This window comes from Cornus florida, unplaced genomic scaffold (genome assembly GCF_030987335.1).
Source record: "Cornus florida cultivar Cherokee Brave unplaced genomic scaffold, ASM3098733v1 CherokeeBrave_3.0.0_Hap2_Chr02, whole genome shotgun sequence".
Taxonomy (NCBI): Eukaryota; Viridiplantae; Streptophyta; class Magnoliopsida; order Cornales; family Cornaceae; genus Cornus; species Cornus florida.
In genome coordinates, this window is record NW_026775572.1 from 15,872,545 (window position 1) to 15,891,267 (window position 18,723).

At 38.1% G+C, this 18,723-nt stretch overlaps 1 protein-coding gene across 1 annotated transcript; it reads right to left on the reverse strand.

Moving 5' to 3' along the window:
• Positions 1–1,289: 1,289 nt before the first annotated feature.
• On the reverse strand, positions 1,290–3,428 carry LOC132285691 (uncharacterized). Its single transcript, XM_059787884.1, has one exon. The coding sequence runs from the start codon at positions 3,426–3,428 to the stop codon at positions 1,473–1,475; it is 1,956 nt and encodes a 651-aa protein (XP_059643867.1). The 3' UTR covers positions 1,290–1,472.
• Between the last annotated feature and the right edge of the window lie 15,295 nt (positions 3,429–18,723).

Here is an 18,723-nt window from a genome sequence, read left to right on the forward strand (position 1 = left end):
AACTTGTAATATCTTGATTTATTACTTTGGTTTATCACATGGAAAATGGTATATTTTGCGCTACAAGGGACAACCGACAATTTAGTAACTCTGTTATATAAATAAACACTCACCATTTGTTTTTTTAATTGAAAATAATCATTTAGTGATGGAGGAACTGATTAAAGAAGTGAACACAAATGTAATATAAAGGTTGAGTACCAATTGATTTTCAAAAAAATAGAAGATTAAGTACTTCCTAATTGATTTTCAAAAAAATAGAAGATTAAGTACCATGACTTAGAAAGGAACAAATAAAGATGGAAAATGATTTTAAAGTCGAGGAGTTGTAAAGATTTTCTTGAGTAAATATTTTTAATTGGTCATCTATTCGATCAAAATGTAAGGAAGGGGGCAATCAAGAGTATTCGATCAACAAATTTTGCCAATTTCTTTGACCTTAGCATCACTACTCATAATAGATCCATCATTTTCAGCTTTCACAGACCCATGCTTGGAAAACTTTTTAAAACTTAGTTGTCCTCACGAGAAATTATTTGATGGTCTGATTTATTCAATACATATATGGTGAACTAATTCAATTAAAGCTCTTCTATCATAAGACTTTGTAATATATTAATACTATCTTACATCATTTTTTTTAATTCATTAGTATGCATTTAACTAATATATTAAATATTAATGATACAGAAACATCTGATAATTTCTGAGATCCTCACATGCATGGTGTCATAAAATCGTTATTATTGGCAAGAAAAGTCTGCACATGCAATGATCAAAAGCCCGTTTGATGAACATGATCAATTGATGTCATAATCATTTCGCTGAATCTAGAGAAATGATCACAAGAAATGTTTTTTGTCAAACTAGAAACTCAAGTACGTTGTGTCTATTTTAAAGAATATAATAGAGATTTAATATTTTAGAAAAAGAAGATCGAGATCAGAAAGTATTTACCTTGAAAGAAAAAAAAAAAAGAAAAAAGAAATAATGGGAATTAAGTCTCCATGGGAGGTCACTGCGCGCAGATGCATTGTTCAACCAAGCCTCCATGGGAGGTCATTGATTCATGTTTTGAGTTAAGCCAACTCTACTTGCATAAATTAATTGCAGCCAATGTATTCATGATCAAAACAAACCCTAAATCAACCCCCACCTATGCACTTTTCTGGGACAGAAACAAATCAATACCAGCTAGCCCCAGCACAGAAATAACAGATGTAACAGCAAGAAGAGTAAGAAACTAAGAATATATATATATATATATACATATATGAAATAGTATGGAAAGCTATAATAAGGACCATCAGTATAATTACCAAAAAAAACAACTGGGCATTCTTCTGTAAAATTGATGACTACATAAAAGATAACTCTATACACTCCTTGATAATGAAAAAAAAAAAAAAAAAGCATAAATTTTTTTCATGATTTTCTCAGAAATAATGTACAAAGTGATTGAATGATTTGAATCAATGGTATCCTCTTGTCCCTCTGGATTGATAGAGTTCCAATCTACTTTTGGCTTCAAATAGTAGCTCTTCAACTTCATGATCTTGCACCAAAGGCCCTTGCTTTGTTGCCCACTCGAGCACGATAAGCACCTCTTCTTTCGCTAATGTCTCACTATCCGGTACGTGCATTGCAAGGTAAGATAACAGAATCAATGCTGGTAATTGAACAATTTGTTCACCAAAGTACACAAGTTGGATTAGGTGCTTAGCACCCCCTTCATCTATTATGGCGTTGGAGTGATTCGCATGGAGATAATTGTCGGTGCACGCGAATTTGATCAAAGCATTCGCTGCCTCTCTCGAAACATCAGGTTCCCTTTCATCCAGCAGCTGAACAATTGGCGCTATAATTCTTGTTTCGGTTGCCCGGAAAGTCCTTGCCAAGTTTCCAACAGCTCTGATGCAGGGAATGAGGAGGTCCGAGTCTGCTTGTTTGATTATTTTCATGAACTGGTCCACAAGGGCTTTTGCAGCCGGTGAAGTGGGCTTGAAAGCATTGCGCCTCAAGTCGGCATTTTGCTCTGCCACCGCCGTGATTTCCATAAGTGCCATGACTGAGTTATATTGAACATCATCAGGACCATTTTCTAACAAAACTGCAAAGCATAGAAGTGCTTTTGACTCCGTTATGCTTGAACATATGGAGACATTCCCTGCACAGAGGTGCCAGAGGGCTCTCGCCGCCATCGCCTTCATTTGAGCCTTGGTAGCCGGATCCACAGATTCCTTCGCCTTATGGCTAGTCCCGGCGGTTACAGAATCGTGGCCGTGAGTCTGGTGGCGTTGCTGCTTTTGGGGGCGGCTTGACTTGGTGGCGGTGTGATTACTCTTGGCATGGTTAGGGTGGCTTTGTGATGGGGTTGTGTTGGATGGGTTTTTCATGGTCATGGTATTACTAACCAAATTGTGCATTGAGCTTGTAGTATTATTGCCCAATGGATGAGAAGACTGACTATGTAATTGCTTAACGTCGTCGTTGTTGTTGTCGGTTTTCGAAGCCATTACAATGGTGTGGAGGGAGGTCATTGCATGTTTGTTTGGGACAACATACTTGCTATGTTCTTGAATGGTTTCGAATGCGAGATGACCCACAAGCAAACGAATGGTATTGGTTTGAGCGAAATGGTCTTGACATTTGGGGTGATGTGCGGCCATCTCCGAGACAGCCCAAGCCACCACGACTTGAATCTTCATGGGACCGTCTTTGAGGATTTTCGCAAACACCTGGCACACACCACCATTCACAATGTGTTCGATGCTTTCCGGATCACGACCCAGAAGCCCAATGGCCCTCGCAGCGTTCTCTTGACCCTCCGGTCGTCCTTCCTTGGCCAATTTCAACAATGGCACAACCCCACCTTCCTCTATAATAAGCTTCCCATATCGATCATTGTCCCGAGCCAAAGACACAAGAGAAGCTGCAGCATCTGATCGTTCGTCGAGTGACCCCGAACACAGGACGGCTATTTGTTCCCAAATGAGGCACAGAATTGGCTCGTTGGAGGCAATGGGAGGGAGGCCGAGATAGTCATCGCGCTCCTCCGCCGGGTTGGTGACTCGGAGGAGCCAAGACACGTCGCCGTAGGAGTTGTCGAGCTGCTGAGATATTTTCCGAAAGGCTGCAGTGGGGATGATGGTGAAGACGCGCTTGAAGCCGTTGGCGCTGCACTTGATGATGAGGCTGAGGGCCTTGTCAAGGACTTGTCCGGTGTCGTCCATGATGCGGCGCGTGGGCCGCTCATAGATGTCGTTGGTGGAACGCGCCGCCTGCCGAAGTTGACCCAGCAACTTCTCCGTTTTCGCCTTGATCTCCGCGCATTCCTGTTTCATAGAATTCACATTGTCGGCCGCCTTCACCACCTGATCACCCAACTGTATCGGCCTCGCTAGAATTAGTTTCACCTTGTCCGCCATGGCCACACCAAGCGGACCACTAGCCATATATATTCAAACTGCCAACAAAAACTCAATATATATGTTCTAGAGAGAGAGTTGGATTTTCCTTGAAAATGAGATGTGAGAAAACGTTTTGGATGTTCAAATGTTTGTTTGATCAAAAATCAAAACAAACACTGAGTGCTATGAGGTATCATATCAAGGATTTTTATAAATTAGGTGGCTATTTTTATTTGTTTCTTTTATTCAATAGGGGTTAGGGGATTGAAAATGTCTTTCTATTGACATCCACTGAGTGTGGTGGTGATGGTAGAGGTGGTGGCGGCGGCGGCGGAGGTGGTTGTCAGAGAATAACTTTGAGCTTTGGGGTTTTGCAATGGTCAAACGCAATTTTCTCACTCTTTTGTTTTGCCTAACAAATGCAAAAAACATAGTTGTAACCTTGTTTATAGGAGTCGTACGGATTGGCTTCAAAAGCTCGTTTGGACTGCATGGGAAGAGAAATATCCCAGACTTCAAGGCTACGATTACAGCACACGCTTCAATCTGAGGAGGTTGTCTAAGTATTGCTTCGAGTGTTAACCGCTGGATGACGAATGTGTAATCCACGCTCATGGAGTGAGAGTGGATATATCTTAGAAGAATCAGAACAAGAGCATACCAATGAAACTTGTTTAGTTTAGAAACTTATGCCACGTTTGCTTATCACCAAACATGCAATGGATAACTTAATTTAATTTAACAAAGTTTTCCATCAATGTATAACCATTCACTCTCTTTCTATTTTAATCTTCATATAAATTCTGTAAGATATTTTATGTATCTTTGGTTAAAGGGAAGTCTTGCATATGCATGAGTATTGAGTACTCATTTTAAGATTTATTTGGCATTCGCTTCTTTTTAAAATCTATTTTATTTTAAAAAAACAGAAAGAACGTAAACAATATGAAAAGAAATCTTAAAACAATATTTTTGAAAAACACATTTGTCAGATTTTTATTATGTTTAAGAAAAAGAAGAAGCTGTTTTTGGAATTTTCATTAGCTAGTATTATTTTTTAAAAAGTTCATATATATATATATATATATGCACACACGTACAGACACATATTAAACATGCATGAGATCGACTAACATAAATGAAGGTGCTTCAAACCCTAGATCAACTTGCACGTACAGTTGCACGCAACATACATGTCACCTCGTCGACTGAAAAACACACTGCACATCCATATCACACGCATGGACATATATATATGTGATATGTCACCCACTAAAACTTTGGCCTCGTACTTCATATATATATTCTCACCATAAGCCTGTAATTTTGTTGCGCCTTTGTAATTGTTCCATCATTGTCATTGGAGGACTGATAGTTTGATTTGTTTAACCTTAAAAAGTATAGTCTAATTTTGATTTGTTGTGAATGTTAGGTGAGAGGTACTAACGTTATTAAGTTTATAATGTACCAAAGGATGAATGTTAGTTTAATTAGGTGTGAAGTGCCATCCAAAAGGCAGGTTATTATCGCCAGAAATAGCCAGCTAGCTAATGAATTTGGCACGTATTATATTATATTAGAGATAGATCCTTTTGAGTGATGAAATTTATGTGTGATGCTGTATCGTTAAATCATGAAAGAAGCTCAATATGTTATCTCATTACCAAATTTATTATTACATTAAGTAGGTACAAATCACCTTTGCTACTCTTTATGTGTGTGTTCAAAACTTCACGTCTGGTGTCTTTTCAGCTTTCTCACCCAAGGCAATCCCAAAGAGTTGGTACACTTACATTAAGTGCTTTTGATTCAACTTTTCGAAAATCAAAAGGTAGTTTGATTCAACAGTAACCAGGAATTAATTGCGACAAAGTTACAGTGACAACATGCATTTAAAATGAGATATCATGTTTGGTTTGGCTTAACAAACTACAGATTTAATACATAGTACCAGACATCAATATTGTTTATTAGATTTTTATTTCTAGATGATGGTGGCGTTACAAGAGGTTGTTTAGGTTTTGGTTGTTCAAATCATTTTCCACAAGTAACAGGGACATTCTCACTAATTTCAAAAAACAGATCACAGGTACAAGTGTGATCGCATAACTGAAATATATAACATGTGACTCCTGAAGACGACGACAAGAGATTTTTGTACGTTCCACAGATCTATATATGTACGGATTCTTGTCCGTACTTTATCATCTAACCCACCATCATTTTTATGCAGGTGAACAGGCGGAGGCAGAGGGTGACTAGGTGATCTCTGCTCTGTTTTTGTTTGCTCTTCGCAGGCTACAGGGTTCAGTATCGAGGGCGCAGAGAAGATTCGGACATTGGGACAAAGAAGAAAAATGGTAGCCAACTTGGATGGATCCATTTAAGTTTAGTCGTTGTACAAACAAAACTTCAATAGGTACCATCATTACTTCAAAATTATTATTATTATTATTATTTTTTTTTTAATTTTTTTTTTTTCTATACATATAAATATACATATGAGTAACGCTGCAAAGTAGGGGTGACAAATTACGACACGAACCCAACACGAGTTAAAAAAGTTTGGGTTTGGTATAAACGAGTTTGGGTCATAAAAGGATCAATACGATTAACTTGTTTACTTAACCGTGTCAGGTTAGGGTTAAGGAGTTCAACCCGTGTAACCTGTTTATGACCCATTTAACTCAATATGTTATAATCGTGATTATAACTTATGTAATATGTTACCTGTTTAAACTCAATTATTATGAATAGTTAAGTCATTTTAATATAAATCTTATTTATGCCTTATGATTTTTCTTTTTATTTTGAATATTTGGGTTAATTATGACAATTTTTTTTTTCGATTATTTAGTATTTGTTTAAATATTAAATATCTCGTTTTAATAAACAGGTCATTAAACGAGTTAACACGTTTACCTGTTTAATAAACGGGTTAGGTTAGTGTTGAAATTTTTGACACAATTATTAAATGGGTTGGGTTTGAATTTACTTATTTAGTATAATATCTTTACATCGACATGAACCCTACTGCAAAGTAATTCCCGTGTATAGAAACTGGCCTCGTAGATTAGAAGCTACAAAATCTCATCTTGAAGTTGAAGCTGCTTTAATGATAGATTTTTAATTTGGACGGTTTGATTTTATGTAGAATAAGGGCCACGGAATTGCATACATTTGGAATTTGCAAAAAGGACAGTTCAATTATCCACTACACTTCAATTATTTAGATTAAATTGTTAAATGCGTTACAATAATAACAATTGATAAAATACTTTTTTTAAGAGCGTCAGAATATGAGTAAAATGCAAATATTTGTCGGTGACAAAATTTGATTGACTTATTTATTTATTTTTTAAGTAAATATATTCTATGAAAATTATTATGCCCACCTTGTCCCATACCCATAGGGACGAGAAAGTAGTACTAGGCTTGTCCCCATTGAAAATCAAAAGGTAGTTTGATTCAACAGTAGCCAGGAACTAATTGCGACAAAGTTACAGTGACAACATGCATTTAAAATGAGGTATCATGTTTGGTTTGTCTTATCCATATATACACGAAACCAAAAGGCAGTACAAAGTAAGTATTGTTGAACTCTACGTACTAGCGTACTAGGATAAAATGTTGTTTATAGCGAGTATACCCTTGGTTGGGTCTCACCATATTTTCCACTGGATCTCAAAATCAGCCAAATTATATACATATAGCAACAAACCACTGAGAATACGAAACTAAAAATACAGGACACAATCTCCGATTTCATGCACATCCCACGAGTCATTACATGGTGTTGTGCGCCAAAACGACGCACAAAGCCACAACACTGGCTTGCATTAGGTTTTGTGTCTCTGTAGTGTAGCAACACGATGTTTGGCGCACGGACTCTTTCAAATAAGGGGAAATCCATTTTGAGAGGCTGGCAGGAGGCTGAAATCTGAATATAATTAATCAAATATGTAATGCTATTTTAATCCAAATCAGAGGATTGACAATCTCAAGCTTTCTGATACAGTTCAATGTCATTAATTTTTATCAAATCGTACTTGTTGGTTAATTAATTAAAGTCCATCAAATTAATTACCCAAATAATAATGGGTTAAGTGCAGAAAACCCCCCCTCATATATAGACTTTGTACAGAACAAGTCCCTACTTTTTGAAAAAGTGCATGCAAGTCCTCAAAATTCAAAAAAGGTGCATAACAGGTCCCTCTGACAACTTTTTACGAAAAGTAAAACTTAAAACCCTATTTTACCCTTTTCTTTCCCATTTTGCCCCTCACAATTTGTGCATAAAAGACCCTCAGCATTTGTGCATAAAAGGCTCCCATCATACTATGTTCAGCAGTCAAAATAAATGTATCATCAACATCAAAATAAATGTTTGATATAGAAAAAATATTAACAGAAAAAAAGAACATTAACAAAAATAAATAAATTAAATTTCACTTTATCATTACTAGTAAAATATACCCTTTTCTTGTTTTTTTTTTTTCTTTTCTTTTGTTTTTTTATCAATAGGCAACTTTTATCTATTAATGAAAAAAAAAGAAAAAGACTATGGGTACGTTTGGTTATGGAATTAAATTACAATTCTAGTTCAATTTATTATTTTTTAATTATATTAGAATTCTAATTCTGTTTGATTCAACTTTAGAATTTGTATGGAGTAATATTTATTTATTTTTTTTAACAAAAATATAATATTTATCTTATACTTATTAAATTATTATATATTATAACAAAACAATATTAGCACCAATTTTAATTAAAATGGCAACCATGCATATACACGAATTCTTGTTCCCAATTTTTATTGAACAAATTAAAAAGTCACATTAAACTCGTCAACTTATAATTTTTTTTTTTTTTCCTAAATAACTTATAAAAAATTATAAGTATTTGTAGGGGTTTTTTATCATAATGCAATAAAAAACTAGAGATATCAAATTACAAATATGAGAGGCTCAGGGAAGAAATTTGGTTGAAGAGAAGAAAGTAGACATGGATCAAATACGTGTTCAGTGAATGTGAATCTCTGAGTAAGCATCCCTTGAATGCTTAATCTAATGCTACTTTTATAGCCGCACAACGGTGGTAAATACCCAAATAACCCAATGGCATGCCATTTTAATACGTAACCTTTCTTTTATTTTTGTCCTTTAGTGCCTTGCCAGTTTCTTTGAAAAGTCAAAATGGCATGTTCGCTACATATTGCCCTCCCTCTCATCCTAAAAGCCCAACCTTCTCTCTCCCTCGACCCAATATTAGAACCCAACGTCGCCATCACAGGAAATTAAGTTGTCGCCGACGTCGCTGCATATTGCCCTCCTCCATAATGTTGCCGCCGCAACGGCAGATCCTTGCCTATGCTGCAGATCGATTCGCCGATGAGGATAATTTGCCTAACCAAATCCAATCATTCGACCTCGCCGTCACTAATTGCTGGCGCAATTGATCCCTTACTCCGACACATGGCAGATTGATGCCAGAATCGATGGATGCCGCAATCACCTGAATTCATGGAAACCCATAGTCGCCGATGAGATAAGTGCGGCGACGGTGACTGCATATTGTCGCCGTCGTCGCTGCATATTGCCCTCCAGCCACCATAACATCGTTGCCGCAAATGGCCACCACCACGGCAGATTGGTGCAGCTCGATTTGCCGATGAGGACAATTTGCCGAACCAAACGGCATGTTTGGTTATAGATTTAATTATATTCAGATTTAGGTTATCCCAATTTTATACAATTTGAGATTTATATTAGCCTTCTGCCAAACAAACCCCATTTTATACAAATTTGAAAAAAAGGGTCATTTTACATGACCTGTATTTATAATCATTATTTATTCAACTGAAGGGAGGGTATTATCATCATTTTACACCACCAGGGACCCAATCGCACCAAATTGATAGTATAGGGGGGTTTTTTACTACACAGGGACTGATATGCACTATATCGATAGTAAAGGGGGTTTTTTTGCACTTAACCCAATAATAATAAATCGAGTGCATCTAATAGGATATTTCATAACTCTTGCTTAACGGCTAAGTTGCCTTCCTCTTTTGATTGATTTACAAATGTTTTTGTCAGGGTATGCTATGGGAATGAGTGTGCATCTGCTCTAATGTTTTTTTTTTTTTTAAAATAAAATAAAATAAAATAAAAATAAAAATAAAATAAAAAATTGGTTATGTGGGTGTTGGCTTAACAAACTACAGATTTGATACATAGAACCAGACATCAATATTGTTTATTAGATTTTTAGTACTAGATGATGGTGGCGTTACATGAGGTTGTTTAGGTTTTGGTGGTTCAAATCATTTTCCACAAGTAACAGGGACATTCTCCCTAATTTCAAAAAACAGATTACAGGTACAAATGTGATCACATAACTGAAATATATAACATGTGACTCCTGAAGACGACGACAAGAGATTTTTGTAGGTTCCACTGATCTATATATGTACAGATTCTTATTCGTACCTTATCATCTAAACCACCATCAATTTTTATGCAGGTGAACAGGCGGAGGCAGAGGGGGACTAGGTGATCTCTGCTCTGTTTTTGTTTGCTCTTTGCAGGCTATAGGATTCAGTATCGAAGGCGCAGAGAAGATTCGGACGTTGGGGACAAAGAAGAAAAAGAGTAGGCAACTTGGATGGATCCATTTAAGTTTACTCGTTGTACAAACAAAACTTTAATCGACTACTGTTACGGGGTTGGGACCTTGATAAGCCGCCTGATAGCCATAGGATGCTGTCAGCGTGCACTGGGGGTGTCCAGTGGCATTTTCGTAAATATGGCGAAAAAGTGACGCTTGGAATTTTGGCTCGGGATCTTTATAGGAGGTACCTTGAGTCCATAGAAGATGGTTGGCACAGACGGCATTTGATTTGGATGTCGTGCACTTTGAGACATTTATATGTTGGTGCAGATTAGTGGGCTTGGCACGGGCTAAGTTCATAAGGTTGGCTCAGATGTTACTTAAAGCATGGACCACACAAGTCATAGACGTGTGGCATAGTCAAGTCAGGGATATGGGCACAAGGCAGTGGACGTAGGTAAGGCTCAGCGTGCAAGGTTGGCTCAGGGGACTCAAACATGGCTTATGGTTACAGAAGATGGCTAAGTGGGCTCAGGTGGTTAGGGGAAGTTACACTTCCCACTAAGTGGGCTTAGTTGGTTGGGGGGAAGTTACTAACACTTCCCACTAAGTGGGCTCAGTTAGTTGGGGGAAGTTACTAACACTTCCCACTCGTGTGCATATATTATAGGGAGTAGGGGTGTGCTGAGTAACTTCCCATGCATGTGGCATAGATCTGAGGGGACAACACACAGGTGGTTAGAGTCAGTTTTCTTCCACTATGCTGATATGTAGAAGGTGGCAGATAATGTGTAACTTCCTGTGGAAAAGTGGCATGACCAGAGCGTGCCAACAAGCTAGTAGTTGGGCTTGTCAACTACATATGTAGTGTTGGCAAACTTAGTGGGTGCCAACATGACCTTAGGTGGATGGGGATGTCATCCACCACTTTAGTGGGCGGTTTTGAGAGTTTGCCTATATATTGCTAATGTGGGTTCTGTAGAGAGGGCAGATTAATAGTGAGACACAAAGTTGTGTTGTGAGAGACTCTTGTATGCTTCTACAGGTTGAGGCCTTTCCTTGTACTGTTTTGTGAATAATAGTAAAAGGTTGGAAGCCTTGTGCTTCTGTAAATTCGTGGGTGTTGTCTTTACATTCTTGCAACTATACTTGTGTGTGAGAGTGTTTTACTTGCTGTGTGTTCTAGGCAACAAGTGTGAGTTGGCCGAGCTAAGTTAGAATTCAGAGAAATGTTGTTCATATTTCTGGCTTAGTACCATCATAGGGCCACTAGATTCGTGTTCAGAATTTACCCCTGTGACAATTGGTATCAGAGCCCAGAGTTTGGTTCATCATGGCCGATGGTAATTGTGATACCCCTCGGATCCGAGACGCAGGTTGATTGGGTCCGAGCCCAAACCCGAGGGATATCAAAGAATTAAAGTATTTTAAATCGAACACAGAATACAAAATGAAATAAGAAATAAAATTAAATAACTGGAAGAAACTAAATTAACAAACCTTGAACTAAGAGTATTCAAATCTGATAATCCCAAAACTCCATAAGTTTACAACTCGGGAATCCATCCAGTGGACCCCTTATTAATATTCTCAATCCAAAACTGAAATGACTGAAATAAAGTCTAAAGCTAATATAGAGAAGATTCCTACGTAATCGGAGGAATGAATATCTGTATTTGCTCTGCACGTCCAAACTCTAATCCTGGAACTAACGAACACCTGAAAAATAAAGGAGTGGGTCAGGCCCACATGCAAGTCCTGATCTACTACGATCCAAACAGTAATCCGATACGCAGATACATCCTAGAAAGACTCAACAATATCTAGAGTAGTCCATATATGTATATATAGTACACACTATAGGACACTTGCTAGTCCAGTAGGCTGTCTCAGCCTGAATAGAAGGTAACATGCGAATACGCACCCGAAGGTGGGCATGAGTACCTAGACCTACCAGGGAACAACAGCTATGTCCAGTTATCCATCCTAGGCGATATACGCGCCCTAACCATGGTCCTGAGACTCAAGCTCATACCATGACACATATAATAAATATATAAAGTCCGTACTCTTAATACAAAATATCATCCATCTGTATAGTGGTCTGATATATGTATAACAAATCCATTCTGAAACCATAATAGGTCATTCAATTTATTTGATTGACATGACACAAGTAGGTGATGGACTTAACCTTTATGGTTAATCCATACCTTAATCCAAATTAGGTAGGACTTAGTATTTTGAACTAATCCATTCTCAATATAGGTAGGTCTTAGTGTTTTGAACTAGCCAGCCCTAATATGACATCGTCCCATACCGATTCATATATATCCATATAAGTAGGACTTAACCTTGTTATGGTTAATCCAACTCATTCCAAATTAGGTAGGATTTACTCCTTGAACTAATCCATATCTAGTATGTCACCGTCCCATACAGGTACATACAATTCTCCAATTAACATAGTTGACAATATAATATTAAATAGTTATCAACCATACTCCAAGTTATGCATAAATATATGAATCTATATACATAAATATTAAGCATTCAATACCAGGCCAAAAAACCACATACAATGCTGTAAACTGTTATAATATATGTAAACATTTACATCCTCCAACAAGATCCATGAATTGATACAATTTAATACAATTTAAGTACCAATTAAGTCCAACCTAAGTATAGTTGATTATAAATAAGTCACCATACTTAAAACACTGAGGAAACATGATTATATATATCATTGAATCCTATAATAAAAATCTGCTAAAATCCAGTGCACAAAACTAGCAAAACGGTGTGCATCATTTAAGTTTTCCTTAAACTTTATGTTGCTCCTTCAATTAATCCCATTATAGATTAATGTTCCTCTATACTAAGTTTAGGTCTAAAATAGTTCCATTCAATATTCAAAACAGTTTAAACACAATAGAAATACTTAGAAAAGTCAAAACGACGCACAAAAACCCAGTTTGTAACCTACCGTTTTTCTTTAGATTTATTTTGCTCCATTCCTTAGCTCAATCATGGATTAATGTTTTCTATATTAGATTAAGTCTATTATAGTCCCAACACGTCAATTAAAATAATTTAAAAGAGATGTTATACACTGTACAACTCAACTACGCAAAAAAAAAAAATCAAAAACCAACCTACTCTGAGAGTTCTGGGCTAGAGCAGGCTCAAAACAAAGTAGAGCTTGCTCTTCTTCAACAAGAGCCGGCTCCAAGCAAGCTAGAGCTGGCTCCTAGCAAGGTAGAGCCAGCTCCAACTCCTTGGGAGCCGGCTCTAAGGGTAGAAAGAGCCTGCTCTTCTCCCCTTAGTTGCCATTGTCCAGTTCTGCTTCATCTTCCTCAACTCCGGTGTTTTCCTAGACCCTCTGTGATGTTTTTAATCCTTGTTATAGGTTCCACCTTAGTCCTAGGTTCATCTTAAACATAGATATCCATCCATAACATGTGTTGAACACAGGTTTTGAATCAACGACTACAGAGATACAGTTAGCAATCTCAGTAACCCAAAACAGATTAATTCCATGAATTTAAACATTGTTTTAAAGAACTTGTTCTAGGGTTTAATTTTAGACTTAGATCAACTACAAATCATCCACACATACTTATGATCTCAATTTCATCAAAGCTTAAAACGTAAACACCACAGTAGGACCAAATAACAGAATTTCAAAAGTTATACAACAGTTAATACACGAGACTAAACAGAGTTTATATTTGCATCAAAGACATGTTAATATGTTTGATTACATTCATTTTAGCTTTTATTAAGTCCCTGGAGTCTAACTAGGCATGCACAGAACACGAATTAAAGGGAAAGAGAATAACAGAGACTTGCCTTGAGTTTCAGACTTTGAAACTCTAAACCTCCGTCTCGGATTTATCCGTCAACGTCGTCGACTACTGTTCTACTCCTCCGGCGCTCTTGGTTCAACCCAAAAACACCCCGTCCAACCGTCCTTGAATCTCCCTGTAAATTACTCAAGCTCACTCTCTCTTTCTCTGTCTTTGTCTCTCATAACTCTCTGTAACATGAATAGAGTTTTATGTATTTTCTCAAACTCTAAACCCACATAAGATTATATTTATAGGCTTAATACTCCAACCCTAATCCTTGTATAATTAGAGCCCTAGTGCAACTCTTAGTCAGCCCAATAAAACCTAAATCATAACTTATGTCGACTAAGACGTGAATTTTAATTTAGTTATAACCGTAACTTAATTTACTAAACAAATTTTAACATTATAATAATTACACTAATTTAATCTCCATAAATAGATAAAAGCCAAATAAAAATACAACTAAATAATTTAAGGACAAAAGTAACACCCCATAAAAATAATTTACCAATTAAATCATATAATTCAATTAAAAACAAATAAGACAATTAAATCAAGTAATTCAAGTAATCAATTAAACAAATAAAAATGCAATTAAATATACTAATTAAATTCTTCAATTAAAAACAAAAAATACAATTAAATCAAATAATTCAAGAAATCAATTAAACAAATAAAAATGCAATTAAATATAATAATTAAATTCCAGAATTGTCCTTTTAAAATTAGGGGTATTACAGTAATACTACAGAAGCTCTCAAAGATCGTGTGACTTGTTTGAAGGCCTTGGTGGGTGCTCCATAATCTGACGATGCTGCTGCCTTGACGGAGCAGATGGAATTATTTGCAGTTGAGTTGCAGACAAGACGATCAATGCTTGAAGAGTTTGTGGGGGAGACAAACTCAAAGATGCAGATTATGACGGATGATGTGATGTCCATGACAGACCTCTTCAAAGATCATGTGAAGGATTTGGAGGGCGAGGTGGCTTTGTTGAAGAGGGCTATGCACAATCAGACTGTTGTGGGAGAGAAACCATCATCTTCCAAAATCAAAATTCTAGAACCAAAGTCATTCGGGGGCAAGAGGAGTGCCAAAGATCTGGAGAATTTCTTGTGGGATATGGAGCAATATTTTCGAGCAGCCCACATTCCAGATAATGACAAGGTAACTATTACCAGTATATATTTGTCTGGTGATGCTAAATTGTGGTGGCGGACTCGGGTGGAGGACGAGTTACGCCTCAAAATTGCTGTATTTACAGAGCTGAGGAAAGAACTGAAGGAGCAGTTTCTTCTAGCAAATTCTGGCTAGGTGGCTAGGGAGTCGGTGAGGAGACTCAAGCATACGAGTACAGTGCGTGAATATGTGAAAAAGTTCACATCTTTGATGCTGGATATCAAAGATATGTCCGAGGGGGACAAATTGTTTAATTTCATGGCAGGCTTGCAATCATGGGCACAAATCGAGTTAAGGAGGAGTGGAGTGATCGACCTCTCTTCTGCTATAGTTGCAGCAGATATCCTGGTAGACTTGCAGATTGAAAAGTCTGACTCTACTTTCACCAGCAAACTAAAGATGAAGGGCAAGTTCGGTGACAAGCCCAAGAGGTATGGTGTTGCTGAGGAAGAGAAAGACAAAGGTAAATCAGAGGCGACATTCATCCAGCAGAAGCCAAAGCTGGACAGTGGTTGCTTCATTTGCAAGGGTCCACACAGGGCGAAGGACTGTCCTAAGAAGGAAAAGGTGAATGATATGGTTGCTAAAGAAGCTAATGGAAGAGATTCAGACTCGGATGAGGGTAATGTTCGGGTCAATCCTCTTGTCATGCAGTCATGATAGGTGCAAGTGGGCGCGTGGCTTCGGGGGAAGGCTATGCCAGAGATGCTCACGGAGTTATTGCCAAGGTAGGTAATGGTGAATTCCCTCTTTATTTGTTTTTCTGATTTGAGTTGCTGGTTGTGAGGACAGAATCCAAAGGTGTTCAGAATTCATGTCATGAATCGATGAGGAGGTTGGGGTTTATGGCATTATTCAAGTGCAGCAGTGGAGTTATTGTAGTGTTAATATTCAGCATTCAGGTTGGTCAAGGCCAACATGCTAAGTTGCAGGCAGAGACTTGTGACACTTTGTGATTGCTTCAACGAGGACGTTGAAATTCTTAAGTGGGGGAGGTTTGTTACGGGGTTGGGACCTTGACAAGCCCCCTAACAGCCATAGGATGCTGTCAGCGTGCATTGGGGGTGCCCAGTGACATTTTCGTAAATATGGCAAAAAAGTGACGCTTGGAGTTTTGGCTCGGGATCTTTATAGGAGGTACCTTGAGTCCATAGAAGATGGTTGGCGCAGACGGCACTCGATTTGGATGTCGTGCACTTTGAGACATTTATATGTGGGTGCAGATTAGTGGGCTTGGCACGGGCTAAGTTCATAAGGTTGGCTCAAATGTTGCTTAAAGCATGGACCACACAAGTCAGGGACGTGTGGCATAGTCAAGTCAGGGACATGAGCACAAGGCAGTGGACGTAGGCAAGGCTCAGCATGCAAGGTTGGCTCAGGGGACTCAGACATGGCTTATGGTTACAGAAGATGGCTAAGTGGGCTCAGGTGGTTGGGGGAAGTTACACTTCCCACTAAGTGGGCTTAGTTGGTTGGGGGGAAGTTACTAACACTTCCCACTAAGTGGGCTCAGTTGGTTGGGGGAAGTTACTAACACTTCCCACTCGTGTGCATATATTATAGGGAGTAGGGGTGTGCTGAGTTACTCAGCATGCAAGGTTGGCTCAGGGGACTCAGACATGGCTTATGGTTACAGAAGATGGCTAAGTGGGCTCAGGTGGTTGGGGGAAGTTACACTTCCCACTAAGTGGGCTTAGTTGGTTGGGGGGAAGTTACTAACACTTCCCACTAAGTGGGCTCAGTTGGTTGGGGGAAGTTACTAACACTTCCCACTCGTGTGCATATATTATAGGGAGTAGGGGTGTGCTGAGTTACTTCCCATGTATGTGGTACAGATCTGAGGGGACAACACACAGGTAGTTAGAGTCGATTTTCTTCCACTATGCTGATATGTAGAAGGTGGCAGATAATGTGTAACTTCCTGTGGACAAGTGGCATGACTAGAGCGTGCCAACAAGTTAGTAGTTGGGCTTGTCAACTACATATGTAGTGTTGGCACACTTAGTGGGTGCCAACATGACCTTAGGTAGATGGGGATGTCATCCACCACTTTAGTGGGCAGTTATGGGCGATTTTGAGAGTTTGCCTATATATTGCTAATGTGGATTCTGTAGAGAGGGCAGATTGAGAGTGAAACATAGAGTTGTGTTGTGAGAGACTTTTGTATGCTTCTACAGGTTGAGGCCTTTCCTTGTACTGTTTTATGAATAATAGTAAAAGGTTGGAAGCCTTGTGCTTCTGTAAATTCGTGGGTGTTGTTTTTACATTCTTGCAACTATACTTGTGTGTGAGAGTGTTTTACTTGCTGTGTGTTCTAGGCAGCAAGTGTGAGTTGGTTGAGCTAATTTAGAAATTCAGAGAAATGTTGTTCATATTTCTGGCTTAGTGCCATCACAGGGCCACTAGATTCGTGTTCAGAATTTTCCTCTGTGACAGCTACCATCATTACTTCAACACTTTTTTTTTTTTTTTTTTTTTTTTTTTTTCTTCTATACATATAAAATATACATATGAGTAACATCACACTGCAAAGTAATTCCAGTGGATAGAAACTGGCCTCGTAGATTAGAAGCTACAAAGTCTCATCTTGAAGTTGAAGCTGCTTTATTGATAGATTTTTAATTTGAACGGTTTGATTTTATGTAAATAAGGGCCACGGGATTGCATACATTTGGAATTTACAAAAAGGACAGTTCAATTATCCACTACACTTCAATTAACAATTGATAAAATACTTTTTTTAATAGTGTCAGAAAATGAGTAAAATGCAAATATTTGTCGGTGACAAAATTTGATTGACTTGTTTATGACACCCACTTTATCCCACACTAGTAGAGACGGTAAAATATTACTAGGCTTGTCACCATCGAAACTTAAACCTTCTAATAACAAAATATTGTTGAAAAATAAAGATTCCAAAGACTCAAACTTCTAATGGAAAAGTATAAAAAAATCTCTAAACTATTAGAGTATTGCAAAAAACCTCTCTGAACTATTGTGTTATTATAGTTTACCCCCTCAGCTCACTTTTCGGTACCGAAAGAGTTAAAAGACCATGTTATCCTTGTAAAAAAACCACAGTTTTAATCACACTTAATGCAAATGGTGATCCGTCTCCTCCTCCTACCTCAGCCCCGGTCGCTGCCGCCACAACACTTTGTCTCTCTACATTTTCTACTCCGATTCGAAGAGAGATGAAGTGATTACAAATTTACAAACAACATACTCTGATTCATTCACTCTCATCTGTAATTGAAATCACACACAAACACGCACACACAAAACTATAATTTATTACAAATTATTCAAATGCATTGGCCTCCAAGAAGGCACGAAACAAGTAATTCAACTGAATCTGAGTTGTCAACGTCACTTTTGTGTGATTGTGTCAGTGGATTTGATGTTGAGAATTGGTGGGGAGGGGGGGGGGGGGGGGGGGAAAGAAGATTGGGGATTTCGTGGTTTTAGGGTTTAGAGAAGAGGGGGCTGCAGAGGCAACAATGCTGTTACACTTCTAACCGAGCATGGGGAGTATTACGATATCGAGCAACAATGGGTTTGTTCATTTGATAATGATATATACGAATTTCTGCCATAACCGCACCATCATCCTTGTCGAACTCACCACCGAGAAGCTCATAGCCGAGCTTCTCCTCCGCACC

Excerpts from the sequence above, each read along its gene's own strand:
- LOC132285691 (XM_059787884.1), bottom strand. The coding sequence starts at position 3,428 with ATGGCGGACAAGGTGAAACTAATTCTAGCGAGGCCGATACAGTTGGGT.